This window comes from Podarcis pityusensis, assembly GCF_964106645.2.
Source record: "Podarcis pityusensis genome assembly, chromosome: 9".
Lineage (NCBI taxonomy): Eukaryota > Metazoa > Chordata > Lepidosauria > Squamata > Lacertidae > Podarcis > Podarcis pityusensis.
The window spans coordinates 4,449,418-4,466,114 of record NC_138034.1 but is presented as its reverse complement, the minus strand read 5'-3'; the positions used below and the strand labels follow the sequence as shown (position 1 = coordinate 4,466,114).

At 44.0% G+C, this 16,697-nt stretch overlaps 1 protein-coding gene across 2 annotated transcripts in view; it reads right to left on the bottom strand.

Moving 5' to 3' along the window:
* The window catches only part of LOC308485677 (ADP-ribosyl cyclase/cyclic ADP-ribose hydrolase 1-like), a 35,888-nt gene extending 19,782 nt beyond the window's left edge, over nt 1-16,106 (bottom strand). The window contains exons 1-2 of one of the 2 annotated variants that reach the window (XM_081021608.1): nt 16,084-16,106; nt 12,823-13,075 (exon numbers count right to left, since the gene is read on the bottom strand). In XM_081021608.1, coding sequence (XP_080877734.1) covers nt 12,823-13,061 — 239 coding nt within the window. In that variant the 5' untranslated portion in view covers nt 13,062-13,075; nt 16,084-16,106. Of the gene's footprint in view, nt 1-12,822; nt 13,076-14,822; nt 14,855-16,083 lie in introns of those variants that run through there. The other variant, XM_081021609.1, reaches the window with a different exon arrangement.
* Between the last annotated feature and the right edge of the window lie 591 nt (nt 16,107-16,697).

The window sequence follows — 16,697 nt, the reverse complement described above, 5'->3', positions numbered from 1 at the left end:
GGGTCACGAAGAGTCGGACACGACTAAACAACAACAACAAGTTAAAACTAGCACTGTGTTCTCTCCCCCCACCGCAAAGTATCCTCCATCAATTAATAAGAACAGAAATTGCATTTGATCATTATCAAAAGGAAAAGAACATTTTGGTGAAATTCTCATGGGGGGTGGGGTGTAGGGGTTTTGCTGTGAATACCTTACTTTTGAGGTGGCCAAGGGGCATTTGTGGATGTCTTTGCACTAATTTTACAAAATAATTTCTTCCATCTTTCCACATTTCAGTTGAACCTTCAGGAAAGACATCATGAGTTATTCTCTCCCATGAAGCTTTTCCGGATAAGGAAATGCAAGCAGCCAGAGAGAGGCGGAAATACAGAAGAAATATTTGCTGGGAAACACAAACACCCCCCCTCCTCAGCCACCTGACAATGAAGGTGTGGTTATCTTCATGGAACAACCCCACTGAAAAAGGTAACAGTGGTTACCCAGACCTCGTTGCTGGTTGCAAAGCAGCCCCCATAACCAGTTCAAGCTTCAGGGCCCCCAAAATGTAGGTCCACCACTGAACATAGCTAACTGGTGGTGTACAAACTGTGCAAGTCTACTGAATCCAGTCATCATCCAAGGTCAGGATGTGCGAGCAGAGCCTTTTATGTATTCTCACAACTGGCTGTGCGAGGCTGTGGAACTCCCTGCTCCATGAGATTCGTCTGACTTTCCCCCTGATGGAGATCCATTGCTGGTTAAAGAGCTTCCTGATTCAGCACCAGTAGGCTTATTGCTTGTTCAGGCTTGAATTTATAGGTCAGGATCCTCTTTGTATTATTTTATCCGCTGTCCCTACTTTGCATTTTATGTAGTCAGTGGTCAAAGTGTTGAACTCGGTTCAAATTCCAACTCAGCCAGGAAGTTAACTGGGTTACTTTTCTCCAGTCACTATGGTTGTGTACACATTCCCATTTACTCTGCATCCAGCACACTACCAAGCTATGTACACATGATGCTAGCCACAATCCCCCTCTGTCCTGTAGCTTCTTGAGAAATGCTGAGTTTCGATGCATTCCCCCACAAACCGGTCTTGATTCCATTTGAAAAGGTAGACTGTAATGAAGACGCCCATGTCCGCTGTCTGACCTCTGGTGTGGGCAGATAGTAGGCAACTTGGAAACAAATCTTACCACACCAATGTGCATGACGACATGCAAATACGACATGAAGTGTAGTGGAGGGCGGTGGGACAACCTCTCTGCATTTTAAACCCGTATTGTGTATACAGCCTCTCTGTCTAGCCTAACGCAGGATTAACTGGGAGAGGAGCATGCAGGAAAGCAGGTAGAAAAAGGTTTTGTTTAAAATTTGTTCGGTTTAAAATTGTGGGTCTGTTTCCTTTCATATGGAAAGATGGATACAACATTAAGCCAGGCTCTTACTAAAGTGCCTGTGGCAATATGTTTTTCACATCACAGATGTTTGAGGGAAAGGTCCTTATACTGTAGTTTTTTGTAATGTTTCTCTTTGTTTTCCATTTATGCCTGTTTGGACTCTTATCTATGTATGGAGCTTGTTTACACAAAATTACTGTAATTTCAAATGAGCCTGTCAGAGGCTTTATGCTGTCCAGCTGGCATAGATAAAACTCCGGGCTCAAGGCCAGTTCCAATCTATTTGATTTATTGACAAAATTCAAAGGTACATCTCCAGCATTTCATTTTACGTCCGTCTCTTTTGGCACAGTTGCCGCGTCTACTTTTTCCTTTTCTTTACCCAGCATGCAAGTCTGCGGAAACCCAGCCCCTGCCTTCCTCTGTGTACAGAATGACTTGTTCCAGGCTCATCCTCCTCCCTCCCTGTGTCAGACTCGCTGTCAGACGACAGGCTGCTAATGATCTCTTTAGGCTCTCTATAAGTGCTTTTCCCGTTTGCCTCTCCCTGACAGAGCCATCTTCAGCCAGAAAGAGAAAAGGGAAGGTCCAGCTGTTACCAGCAGGAGTCTTGGCTTCTGCGCTCTCTCCCCTCCCTTGGGCACTTGAGGGACGGAAATGCGAAGCTTCTGTTCTTGATTCAGAAGGTGGGTGGCTAACCTGATTTGGGCTGGGGGCTGCATCGACCCATAGCGCACCCTCTGGAGGCTTAAGTGCAATAGTGTTCAAAATGCAGTTCCCAAGTGTGCCTTCCCAAAGACTTTCCCATCAGCTATTCTGCGCCATTTTTCATCATCTTAATTCATGATTAAATTGGGGGGGGGGGGGAATCAACAAATGATTATTGCAGGGTCAGGGCCAGGGAAAGGAGGTCCATGAGGTATTGTGGTCCTGAGCCATTTAAGGCTTTATAGGGCAAAGCCCAGCGCTTTGAACTGGGCCCAGAAACCAACTGGCAGCCAATGCAGTCTGATCAGGATTGATGTTCTATGCTCAAACTGTCTTGCTCTGGCTGCTGAATTCTACACCAGTTGAAATTTCCAAACCGTCTTCAGTAGAGGTTACCAGAGCATAGGTGACAAAGGTTAGGCTATCTCTGTCCAGCTGGGGCACAGCTGGACCGCCAGCCGCAGCTGATGGATAGCACCCCCCACCACTGAGGCCAGGATCCAGGAGCACCCCCAAGCTACATACCTGCTCCTTCAGAGGAAGCGTAACCCCATCAAGAGCAGGCCACCTCCCAGCCATCTGGTTTAAGGAACCACTCACGAACAGTGCCTTGGTCTTATCTGGATTGAGCTTCAGTTTGCTGGCTCTCTTTCAGTCCATTACCAAGGCAAGGCAATGCTCAGAAGTAAGTCCCACTGTGTTAAGTGCAAGTAAGACTGTAGCCCAAGTTAGCTACCGATAAAAGGAAATCTGTCTTTTTAATAAGAAGGCAAAAAATCAAATAGTTCTGAAGATAAATATTAGGATTCCCAGGGTGTGTGTACTGTATAGCTACTGTTTCCACAGGTGCTTCCCCAAACTGCTTTCTTCCATGTTCACAGGACATTTGTTTCAACTGTAAGTAAGCTAAACAAGGAGGCAACAAGACAAACCTAGGATGGTGTCCAACATTAGTCATTATTTAAAACTGAAGTCAATGGACTCAAGTAAGTTCATTGATTTCAGTGGGTCTACTCTGCATAGGACTTAGAAGGGTACCATCCCATCAATACAACTCTAAACTGGTGGTAGAAGAGAGGGGAGACTTCTTCCCTTTTCGAGCCATATTTTCTCAGTCTCAGAGAAGTGGAAAGACTTCCTAGCAAAGACAACCTGTAATACACATTTTTGCTGGAGAAAGAAAATAAATGGTCATTTCCAAGCTTTGGGGGAAAGTAGTCACCCCCCCTGCTTTCTCCTTTTAAATGTCATAGAAGTCTGAATGCTTGCTGAATTCAGAAAAAAAGAGCTCTTTCAGGTTTTCTTGCATGCCTCTGAAAGTTCTTGCCAATTTCAGAGGTTCTGAAAAAAATGGCTTTTCAAAGCCTCTTTGTAAGCTTTGTTTTCTTTTGGTTTATTACTGCATACAAAGTCCATGACATAAATAAAGCAGAACTGGTCACCAACTCACACCCAGGCAATATCACACTCTGATAAAGAGCTAGCAAATTCACATTATTTTTTTTACATGTGCTTCAGTCGCAATATAAATGCATATAGGTAAGGGGTTATCCCGGGCTGTAAAGATTTGTTTTAAAATGCTGACATTTGAAGTAGTGATCCCAATTAGTAGCAGTGTGCACGTGACTGAAGCCTGAAGACTTACGGGCAGACTCCATGCTACACAAACACCTGGAACAATTGCTCAATAAAATTGAACCCTGAACCCTGCTAACTATCTCAAGGGGTCTGAATTTTGAGAACTTTTGGTTCAAGTTTTAACCTTTAAACTAAGAGGGAAATTGACTATAGTTAAGGACACACTTGGCCTACTAGAGCATTGCTCCATGATGTTATTGTTGTGAATTAGGGGAGGGCATGTCCTACTGTGATCACAAGTAGGTAAAGGGACCCCTGACCGTTAGGTCCAGTCGTGGCCAACTCTGGGGTTGCAGCGCTCATCTCACTTTACTGGCCGAGGGAGCCGGCGTTTGTCATCAGACAGCTTCTGGGTCATGTGGCCAGCATGACTAAGCCGCTTCTGGCGAACCAAAGCAGCGCATGGAAACGCTGTTTACCTTCCTGCCCGAGCGGTACCTATTTATCTACTTGCACTTTGTGTTTTTGAACTGCTAGGTTGGCAGGAGCTGGGACCGAGCAACAGGAGCTCACCCCGTCGTGGGGATTCAAACTGCCAGCCTTCTGATCGGCAAGTCCTAGCCTCTGTGGTTTAACCCACAGCGCCACCTGCGTCCCTGTGATCACAAGTACTTGAAATTATATGTAGCTATCCTCTGAATGGATAGGCCAACGACTGGACCTAATGGTCAGGGGTCCCTTTACCTTTATCCTCTGAATGACCCGCCATCTCTGCACAAGCAAGAGGAGCTCAGCAAGGCAACTAGGAAAGATGACAAAGGGAATTCTTCACAGCTAAACCTCACTCTTACCAGAGATAAAATGGGTAGTTTGAACTCATTGTTTTTGGTACACTGTACATTCACAAACCCCATACTCACATGTTTGGTATGTACAGTTGTACCTTGGAAGTTGAATGGAATCCGTTCCAGAAGTCCATTTGACTTCCAAAATGTTTGGAAACCAAAGCGCAACTTCTGATTGGCTGCAGGAAGCTCCTGCAGTCAATCAGAAGCTGCAGAAGCCCCATTGGACGTTCAGCTTCCAAAAATAGTTTGCAAACCAGAACAGTCACTTCTGGGTCTGCAGCGTTTGGGAGCCAAAACATTCGAGAACTAAGCTGTTCAAAAACCAAGGTACGGCTGTATACAATTAGATGGTTGTAGGAAAGATGGAATCAACTTCAGCAACCAAGAAGTTGTAATTAGGGGAAGTTACTTTTCACATTTTGTCTTTTTTTCAGTTTGATCCACCTTTTTGAACCCCAGTATTCCTGGAGGTATGCATCATCTAAAAATGGGAATATTCACTTTGGCATTTTTGTTAAATAGCACCTTTTGAAATCCAAGGTTGAGGATTTTACCTCTTTACAGTTTGCCAAGTGCAAAAGAACTGTCAATGGGCACTGACTTCCAGACATTTCTAAAGACCACATTCTGAATGAGATGGCAACTTACAGGCAAATGCCCAAGCAGCCGTTCTTGGTCCAGAGCAGAGATGCTGCGTTTCCAGGGTTACCAAGAAGAAAACTGGGACATACGAGCCATCAATCCTGAGTAGACTCTGAGTTTTTGCTTTAAGTGTGGAATTTTAATGAGACATATCTGCCCTATTGTCCTATCATCATACTTCTCTTAAATTTAAAAATGCATGTATGAGTTGAATGGAACTTAGGTTAAATGTTCTAATTAAGGACTTTTATGACCCCACAGTGCATTCTAACTACTCATGATTTATTATACAGTGGTACCTCAGGTTACATACGCTTCAGGTTACAGACTCCGCTAACCCACCTCAGGTTAAGAACTTTGCTTCAGGATGAGAACAGAAATCGTGCTCCGGCGACGCCGGAGGAGGCCACATTAGCTAAAGTGGTGCTTCAGGTTAAGAACAGTTTCAGGTTAAGTACGGACCTCCGGAACGAATTAAGTACTTAACCTGAGGTACCACTGTATTTTTAATGGCTATATGAATGTGTGTAAATAAGGAAGTAGGGGGGAAAGGGACGACCCAAATGCTATTTAGCTCACTCTTTTGTGGGGGATGTTTATTCAAAGAATGTCAAATCTGTGTGCAAATAGTTCTCCCTGCAAACATTACCTAAAACTTTCATTCTTTCATGCCAAACTCAGCGACTTTCAGAAGTAATAAAAACACTGCAGTTAAGTTTGCAAGTTTTCAGACCCATAATGTTGGTGCAATATAGAGAACGAGCAAGAAAGGAGAATTCCTGAATGAAAGTGCTCTTTGATGAGAGAACCCCAGGAGAGATTTAAAATCACAAAATATGCAGCAAAGTAAAGGGTGGAAATATAGGTTAGATTGTTAGATTTTTAAAATATGTGTCCTTCCAAGTGAGTTCCAGAATGTCTGCTTGTTTCTTTCCAAAGTTTTCCTCTTCCCCCAGCTGAGGAAAAGATCACACCTGGAGAAGTTTTAAAAATGGTTTACTTACAAAACTCAGGTCCTTCAGAAAAGTTGCATGGGCAGTAATATTTAGCTTAGTTACAAAGTGGTGATCGTTCCTAAATTATTGGTATCGGAACTCGGGTGGCTTATGAGAACCATATAGTTTAGCTGGAGGAACCAGCTCCAACCTCTTCACTCACTGAGCTTCTCAGGTAGACTGGAGGAGAACAAAGGCTTGATTACTTAGTTCCTCCCAATCTGAGGGGAAGTGGACATAGTAACCTAGCAGGACAGCTTACTCTATGGTATTAACCCCTTCATGCATTGATTAAACTTAAGCATTTTGTTTTTTTGAGGTTGGTTATTCCACACATAGAACCTATGACAGAATTTGAAACTGGAAATAAAAATAGATAGTAAACAAGAAATTAATGTCTATTAAAAAGGGTGTACTGTGCCTAGAGCTCACAAACTGCTTGCACTAATGAAACTCCCTGTCGCAAAATGTGCCTGGAACGATGGGAGTTTCTAACACTGGTCCTTGCACTCAGACACTTCACTGTAACTCTCCATTTTCCCTTTCCTTTATTTTAAAATGGGAAAGCAAATGATATTTCAAATCTAGGACTAGGTTCTTGTTGGTGGTGACACACATTAAAAACAGAAGTAGGCATGGGCACTTCCACCCTCTATCAGCAACTGAAATTATATGTATAGATTTTTTCATGCATAGGCACCAGCAGGGTACATGTGATACTCCTAGAGATTGAAGTGGAGGGGGAGAGATTTAACTCTTACCCTCCCTAGGAACATCCTATGCACACAAAACAACTATGGGTGGGGGGACCTCTTTTGTGCCTAAGTGCTGCATGCTGGGGTGTTTGAAGTGGGGATGGTCATAGCTGGAGAGGAGATAGAGAAAAGTGCCTCCCCACCTCCAAACAGCAGCCTCTTGTGCCACAAGTTAGCTTGAAGGAAAGCTAGTGACCACTATTGATCCAAATGAACATGAGCCATCAAGTCCCTCTGCTAAATTGCAGTCTGAAATGGTATTGTGCGGATATGTTTCATGAACTGATTCTGTATGAACTGGCTCTTACTTGAAACGCCCCTAAGTGATTCACATGGTTCTAGCAGGAACCATGCATTTTTCAAGTGCACTTACACTTCTTTAACCTGAATTTTGCAATAAATAATTATAAGTAGAATGACAAACATATAAATTTAGCTTTGGAGATGAGCACCTCCCAGAGGATTTTTCAGCACAACTGGGTCAGTTGCAGTGCCCAGAAAGGTTTTTAATTAAACGGTGATGCAGACATGATGGAGGACTAAAGGAAGTCTGGGCAAGAATTTGTGGCACTAAAATGTTTAGTCGTTGAAGCAAAGCCAGAAACTTGGAACAAAGAAGTCTTTTTCCCCCTTCACAAGCACAGGCTTTGAACACTGAAGGGGTAGGAGGTATTGCCCTTCTCAGGAACTTATCAAGCAAATGGAAGAAAGATCAAGACAGATGCCATGGGCTCTGTGACATTCCTTCTGAAATAATGTTGGTGACTAGAAGTATTAATAATAGGCCTAAAATGAGAAATGAAGGCCATGGATTGGGGGATGAGGAAGATAAGCGAACTAATGCCAGTGTACTGGAAGAAGCAAAGATCACCAGTGTGGAAGCAATGATTCTTCAACGTCAACTTCGTTGGACTGGTCATGTTGTGCGGATGCCTGATGATCATCTTCCAAAGCAACTACTCTATTCCGAACTTAAGAATGGAAAGCGAAATACCGATGGACAACAAAAGGGGTTTAAAGACACTCTCAAGAAAAGAAAAAAGATACTCTCAAGGCAAATCTTTAGAAATGTAGTATAAGCACCGATAACTGGGAAACACTGGCCTGCGAGTGCTCCAGCTGGAGAACAGCCATTACCAAAGGTGTCAGGAACGCACAAACTCAGGGCGAAAAGGAGAAAGGAGCTAAGAAGAAGGCACATTTGGCAAAACCTCACCGTGATCAACTCCAGCCCAGAAATCTGTCCCCACTGTGGAAGGACTTGTGGATCCAGAATTGGCCTCCACCGTGACTTACGGACTCACTGTTAAGACCGTGTTCATGGAAGACAATCTTACTTGGCTATGAGTGATTACCAAAGAAGAAGATTGCACGAGATGAAACATTAAAAATAGAACAAAATCATGATACTGATGTTCAGAAGCACCTACTTTGTGATCAGAGCTCTTTAGAGAAAACCATTTCCTGCCAACATGAATAAGCTGGACAGTTTTTAGGAGTTATCATGCAAGATTGAAGAATTTCCAAAAATAGGCATCTTGTTAGTGTGCAGAATTTAGCATTTATTTTCAAATTTTCAAAGCGATTCACATGCATTCACTTCTTTAAATCCTTGAAAACAATCCTGTGAAATAAGTCAGCATTGTCATCAACACCATATGAAAAGGCTGAGGCAGTGATGGGTGGCGAGCTTAAGAATTCCTCTACTGAATTCAAAGCAGAGGCAAGAGTCCTAGTTCTTGATTCTGATGTAAAACACTCAGAATTTGGGTTTGGGGACCCAAAGGGCTCCGCTACGGTTGGAGGAGAAGACGGGTGATGTCCAATCACGGAGAGAAAGCATCATGTGGCTTTTTAAAAGCACAAATCCTTTATTCAGTTGCAACCGGGTTCCCTACACAAAGGTGACAAAAGGTATGAGGAACCCTGCCCAAAGGTAAGTTCAGAATTTTATAGAGTCGCAGTTGTGGGGGGTCTTATTTGTCACAGGTTTGTCAATTTACAAGGTAAGGGGGAGGGACATAGTGCAAAAGGGAGGTTCGGGTGCAAGATACAAGGTGGGGTGCAAATCCTATCTATATGAGTAAGGTAATACCTGGAAGACGCGGGTGGCGCTGTGGAAGCTTATCAGGTTCCTTGATGAGAAGAGAAGAGGTAAATGGCAAACTATCGTTTCTGGCAGACAGGTTTTCATCATTATCTTCCTTCAGAAAAGGATGATAGAGCTTTAGCCCTTTCAGTGTTGTTGTCCCAGACAGCCTAATCAGTAGTGATGGATGAGGGAGCTGCTGGAGTTGGAATCCAACAGCATCTGGAGGGCTCTACAATAGGGAGACTTCTTTCCTAGAACCATATTGTAGAGTAAGAAGGGATCCCAAGGGTCATCTAGTCCAACCCCTACAATGCAGAATCTCAGCTAAAGAATCCGTTACAGATGCACCCAATCTCTGCTTAAAAACCTCCAGCAAAGGAGAGTCCACAACCTCCTGAGACCGTTCCACTGTCAGAAAGTTTTCCCCGATGCTTAGTCGGAATCTCCTGACTTGTGATTTTAATCCACTGGTTCGGGTCCTAGTCTCCAGAGCAGGAAAAAACAATCTTGCTCCATCTTCCATGTGATAGCTCTCGAGATAAGATAAGCTTGCTTGACCTTAGTACAGTTGAATGTTTGAAATGCACAATATACTGTAGAGGTCTCTCTACATCACAAAAGGTTCACTTGACAAGAAAGAAGAAAAAATCCTATTGAAATGTTATTACATAAAGTCACAGAAGTGATGAAGACATAGAATTCTTCTCTATGCACCAGAGAGACAACTTCAGGTGGAGCTAGAGGGGTTGAAGGACTACAGTGCCCAGGAAGTCACAGACAAACTTCCTCCCTGCCAGAAAGCAGAACGAACTTGGAACTATTTTTCTTTTTACATTTTTCTCCCTCCTGGTTAGAAAGCAGAATAATAGGTTGTATTTTCTTTCTTTCTTTTCATTAACTTTCACTTTAATTGTCTGCAAACTCCAATTTCCTTAAATACCGTATTTTTCGCCCCATAGGACGCACTTTCCCCCCTCCAAAAATGAAGGGGAAATCTCGCGCTCCAGGCTTCAGGAAGCTATCCGCAAGCCTGGGGAGCCCGCGGGAGTTCCCGCACGGCTCCCTAGGCTTGCGGATAGCAGCCTGCTGCCCGAAGCCAGGGGAGCGCTGAAGCAGCGCACCCTGGGCTTTGGGCAGATATCCGCAAGCCTGGGGAGCCCACAGGAGTTCCCGCATGGCTCCCTAGGCTTGCGGATAGCAGCCTGTTCTGGGGGCTGGGGTCGGGGGAAGCTCGGGCTTCCCCCGCCCCAGGGGAAAAAATAATAATTCCCGCCCCCAAAAAAACCCTAGGTGCGCCCTAGAGGCCAGTGCGCCCTATGGGGTGAAAAATACGGTACATTTGATTTCACTTTTCAATCCTACAGGATAAATTCCTCAGCCCTTCTCACACTTCAGTGGAGTGTATGCTCCCAAGGAAGATAAAAGGGAGTTATTTTGTAAGATGTTTTAGACCCATTCTCCCCACCACTCAAAAAATAGGGATTAGAGGTTTCGTAGCAGCCTAAAATCACAAGGCAACTAAAGATTTGTGTCTTTAAGATAGTGACAAGGGGATTGTTTGTGACCCTCACACATAATCTCTACAGAGACTAGATTAACTGTATTAAAATAATCTGACCCACTTCCTGTGGTAAAAGAAGAGAGGGGAGTTTACGGGATCAGAGGAAATGCTTTGAGGTATCACAATGCTTTTCTGAGAAATGACTACCCACTCAAAGAGCAGGCGGACACGTCTTCTGTAACGCTCTACTCAAAGCTTACAGAGCTCCACAGAGAACCTATTCAAGGACCAGTTCAGATCAGATCACAACATATCAGAAGCAGTGAGTAGGTACATAACCCAGATAGCTGACTATCCGCGAAAGAGGTCAAAGAAGTCAAAATACCACAGAAGCCAATTACCGCTAAAGCCAAAATACCACAGGAGATGGCAGCTTGCCAACCTACTCAACTTAAATTATGATGACTAGGCAGTTTTGGTTTCTGAACAAATAAAAGCTAATCGCTGTTTTTTTCAAAATTGGGGAGAAGGGTGCTCGCTTTGGCAGCACATATACTAAAATTGGGGAGAAGGAGGTCTACATGATGCCACACAGGAAAGGAGGAGGGGAGACACATTTTGCAAACCATTTCCATGTAGAAAGAGTGCATCCTATATGTGGATGATCATGGGCTGAATGCACATGAATGCAACTTGAACATGGGTTGCTTCAAACAACAACAATATACAAGTCTACTTTGCATATGGTCTTGGGCAATTTTCTGATGTATATAGGTATATGTGTAAATGTAATCCATAATTTACACGCAGCAACCATTATATTTTATGTACAAATGTAAGTGCACTGCACATATTATATGTAGGAATTTTATCAAATTTGAAGCCGCTACAACAACAACAACAACAACAACAACAATTTATTGTTTTTACCCTGCCCATCTGGCTGGGTTTCCCCAGCTACTATGGGCAGCTCCCAACAGAATATTAAAAACACGATAAAAGATCAAACATTAAAAACTTCCCTAAACAGGGCTGCTTTCAGATGTATTCTAAAAGTCAGGTAGTTGCTTATTTTCTTGACATCTGATGGGAGAGCGTTCCACAAGGTGGGCGCCACTACCGAGAAGGCCCTCTGCCTGGCTCCCATCATTTACCCAGATAAAGGCTGAGCAGATGAAAAGTGAGCCTTCTGGTGAATATCTCGAACAGGTCTTTCGGTAGCAGATGCCAAACGTTCCTCATATGGCCAAAGTCTGCTTCGCACCAACCTCTCCCTCTAGTCAGAGACAGTATTATTTCCTCATTGCAACATTGTGATAAGGTTCAACAAATGCTATTACAAGATACTGTACTGATAAGGTTCAATAAGTTCTTCTGTTGACAAGTTTTTACAACATGCCTCTGAGCACCAAAACTAGTAAGATAATGAAAATATTGTGATTTGAGTCCCAATCAACCACATCTTTTCTCATGTATTTGGTGATTTCAACACTTCCCCCCTGGCTCTTATTTAAAAGTCAAAGACTGCAGCCCTAAACCCAATGTACTGATTTCATTGAATTTAGTAGCCCTTGTTTCTGAGTAAACCACACATAGACTCGTACTACCAGGCCGTAATTCGGTTCATACTTACTTGGCAGCTATTTCAACTAAATGGAGTTGGATTAAGTTCTGGAGAAATATGGGTAGAACTGTACTGGGAGCCTCAAACCAGGAACAAGAAGCCCCCAAGTTAAAATGTCATTTCTGTCGTAACATCACTAAATGGCTTTGATCAAGTCAGTATTCTTTAGACATGCCATCTCCAATAACATTAACCTACCTCACAATGCCATTGTATGGATTTCTGAGCTGATGTACATTAAGCACTTCAAAAACTGTAAACATTGTAAGTATTGCTAAAAAAAAATACATTTCTGACCCGTCCAATCTACTTACTCATACATACAGGAAACCCTCCCCTGCTTTCATTTAAAATACCCACTTCTAAATACCATCTTTGCTTGTGCAATTCTTACACTTTTAGCAGCTGTGTAACAGGCCAGAATTCAAAAGGTGGAACTTTCCCAAATCACTGCATGCTGGAGAAAGCCAAGCTCCTTATTATCATGCATATAAGAGAGATATAAAAGCCCTGAACAATTCCAATGCACTCCAATTTCAGTCCAGCTTTTTAGCACTTTGGGGAGGAAATGAACAGCTTCAGATCTCAGCCTATACATTTTTCTCTAGAATAGCTGCCGTCCAGTTTCCCTGCTGCTCCTTCTTTGTCTACACTGCGCACTGCTGCTTTTATTCTTCAAAAGTGTATTCTTAGCACTCACCTGAGCTCAGGATTCACTATGGCAATGTAGTTGTGACATCTCCCCAAGACGATTTCCTGCAGCTGTTTAGTGGTCCCTTGGCCTTTCCACTGCAATACTTCTGAGCCAGGGGTTCCTTTCCTTCCAGGTATGAACACAGCAAGCAACACAGCGCTCACTAAGACAACTAAAACAACCATGGTCCCTGCCAATATCAGTTTGTGCCGCTGGGTCCTGGAAGAGCTGTTTGGAAAGGGCATCTCGCTGCAAGTTTCTGAAAAGCAGCAACAGCTGCTGCTTCTGTTTCATTCATCCTTGGCAGAAAAGTCACTTTCTTATATCTCCTCCTCCTCCTCCTCCTCCTTTCTCCCTTTCTGTTTCTCTCCCCCCCCCCCATGTAAAGACCAATGAGCAGAGGAGCATGAGTTGCATTTCTATTGGTTTAGATAAAAAGGCTGCACCCGAAGCAGGGCAGATCTCTGCAGCACCCTGCAAATTTGATATAGTGACCAGACATTCCTGTTCTTAAATACATTGTCTGTATTTAGGTCTGCTACGCAGTCTTTGTAATCTGCTTCTCACAAGGAGGGTACTCATGTCCCACCCTTGTCAAAAACTGCAGAGGGAAGATTTTGCAAAGCAAATCAAGGGCTCTCTGAAACAGAGAGAAAGGAATCCCTTCCAGCCAGTGTTTTCTTTTCTAAAAAAAATAAAATACAGTGGTAACTCGGGTTACGAACTTAATTCGCTCTGGAGGTCCATTCTTAACCTGAAACTGTTCTTAACCTGAGGCACCACTTTAGCTAATGGGGCCTCCCGCTGCCGCTGCACTATTTCCGTTCTCATCCTGAAGCAAAGTTCTTAACCCGAGGTACTATTTCTGGGTTAGCAGAGTCTGTAACCTGAAGCGTCTGTAACCCGAGGTACCACTGTAACCCAAGGTACCTGGAAGTAGTTGCTCCGGGTTGCGAACTTTGTCCCAGGATGAAAACGGAAATCGTGCGGTGGTGGCATGGTGGCAGAAGGAGGCCCCATTAGCAAAAGCGCACCTCAGGTAAAGAACAGTTTCAGGCTAAGAATGGACCTCCAGAACGAATTAAGTTCATAACCCGAGATACCACTGTAATGCTTAGGGGTACTCTCATTTTGACTCAAGAAAATCACCATTTTATAGTTCAAATCAGGAAAAATAAATACAGTAAATGGACAAAAGTGCAATGATTCACAAACTGTTTAGGAGTATGCACAGGGCCGGATTTAGGTTTGATGAGGCCCTAAGCTACTGAAGGTAATGGGGCCCTTTATATGTCCAGCTGTCCTTTGTCAACAACAAATTGCTGCTGTTTCATGTGTTGAATATATGCCATATGGTAATTTATGGACCTAATAGGTATCTAAATTCATTGGCACATAACAAATAGGAGCCTACACAACACAAAACACTGTTGCTGTTTGTAGGTTTTATTTTATTTGCTTTTTATCTTATATTTTGGAAATGTACATCCAGTTTTTTCCCCTTTAATTTTTTTGGGGGGCCCTAAGCTATAGCTTGCTTAGCTTATATGTAAATCCGGCACTGGGGTATGCGTACCCCTGCATCCCCCCAGAAAAAAGCACTGCTTCCAGCTATTAAACAGTTGTTATTCTTTTCTTCCTAATTCTCATCTTTTTGCAAGGCGGTCTGCCAATATGTTTAAATTGAATGCAAACCTTCATTACAAAGTATGCTGATATAAATAAACTGGGCGGAAACATAGTTTTGGAATTCTCCTTAAAAAGAAAAAGACATTCTCAACAAGCCAAATAACAAGGTAGTTTGTGACAACTTTCAGAGCGGTAGCGTGTTAGTATTTTGCAGCAAAAATTACTTTTCCTCTGGCACATTAAACACTAATGATAAATTTATTATCAAAAAGCAAAATCAACAAGAAAATTTCCAAAATCCACATTAGAGCAAGCAAGGCCTTTATTTGCCCAACTAAAATGTCACAAAATTGTAAGCAAGCTTTTGAATTCTTTACCTTTTATAAGATAAAGCCCTGGTTGTTTCCATAAGAAATGCAGCTTGTTACGGTAAAATCTGGGTGCGAGGCTGCTCTGCCACCCAGCTCGTCGGACTAAGTCCGCGGGTCCCTGCGGAGGAAAAATGAGCTCAGCCGGAGACAGGAGCAAGCTGCAGAAGATCCAAGTTTATTGCGCAACAGGTTCAAGGCAAGATTGAACAGCGAGAAAGGGGTGACATGAACTTTTAAAACTTCCCTCCATGTCCCAGAATACAGTGCAAGATACATCACAGTTACATCATGAATACATTAGGAAGAGGTTGGGTTACACCGGATTAACATATGGAGGAGGGAGGGGGGAATATGCAGAGCTGGAGATATGCGCAGATAAGCACATCCTGAGTACCGGTGATGAGAAGACAATGGTCCATGTATGCATAGTCTGCCACCTGGCATTGCCCGGAGGAAAGGCTTGGCAGAGTGATTTGACAGGATTAGGGTCTTCCTGAGTACGTGACAGCTCGCTTGAGGGATTATGGAAGGCAGGGGAGGCGTCATGGAGTCCTAGAGAAACTGAGCCGATTGGCACCAGGAGCAAGAAAATCGGAGTTGTGGTTGATTTTATACGAATTTCTAAAGATTTTAGTCCATTTTATATTGATAATTGAGATCAGAAACAAAATAGATACATTGTAGCAAGATTTGACACTTTTATGGGTTCACAAGATTCGATTCCATTGTTCTCCCAGTGGGGAGCCGTCAGCAGCTTGTCAAGAGGTTAAATGAGGCGTGCAGGAGTTCGCTGAGCTAGCTCTGCAAGGCGAATGCATGGTTCTGATTGGGTAGAACGCACCCATTGAAAGAATAGGGAATATAACTTCATACGGTCCACCCATAGTAAAGATAGAGCGGGATGGAAGGCATAAGATTTTGGGCTTATTTCGCCCGTAATAGCGGTGTAGGAAAGGGGAAAGGCACTTTATTTATGGGGTTTGGGGTAGAATGTGGTGCTTGTGCAATGGTGTGGGGGCTGAGGGGTCCATGTGGGGCTGGGTGCCCTTGAGGTCATCACCTCGGACCCTCTGGTGACCGGCGGAAGGGTGAAGAAAAACATGCCCCCCCCTCCGTATCAAGCTGGAGATGCTTTATCCCAAGCAAGAGGTTTTCTACATATTCCTCTAGTGAAAGCTGAACTGACTGGTCAATTCATCTGGACCTGTTAGGAGCTCCAGGGCCATCCCTCCGGCACCCCACCCCCCCGTTTCCCAGAGTTGTCAACCTTTTTTTAGGGAGGATGGCGCTGCCGGCAGCGGCTCCTCTGGTGGGGAAGAGGTGGAGGCTGGACTTGGTGCCTTCCGGTTCAGCTGGCCGCTTCATGCCGCGGTGGCCACAGCAGACGGAGGCTCTGGGCGCGACGCCGCTTCAACACGGCATGGCGGAGGCGGGCGAGGGAGGTGAGCCAGGAGGCGCCACGTCCAGCCTCCGCCTCTTCCCTGGCTCCCTCCAGAACTTGGCGCCACTAGCCTCTATGGGTAAGACGCCCCTAAGGAGCTCCCAGGTAACCTCAGCTTCCTCCATATAACGAAACCTCAACAAAGCATAATAACAATCATTGCAAGAGTTCTCCTAGTGGTGCAGCAGTAAAACTGCGACCCATTTGCACAGTTTAAGCAGGGTCCAGTATGGTTTCCAATTGGATGGGAGACTGAGATTCTTGCACTGCAGAGGATGAGAGTAGATGACCCTCATGGTCCATGCCAACTCTACAGTTCTATGATTCTGTTCTTTTACAATAGGCTCCGCAACAAGAGAGGCTGAAACTTTCTCACCATGGGAACTGTTACACCGAAGACAGAATCGGGAGTCAAGATGACCTTAACAGATTGGAGAACT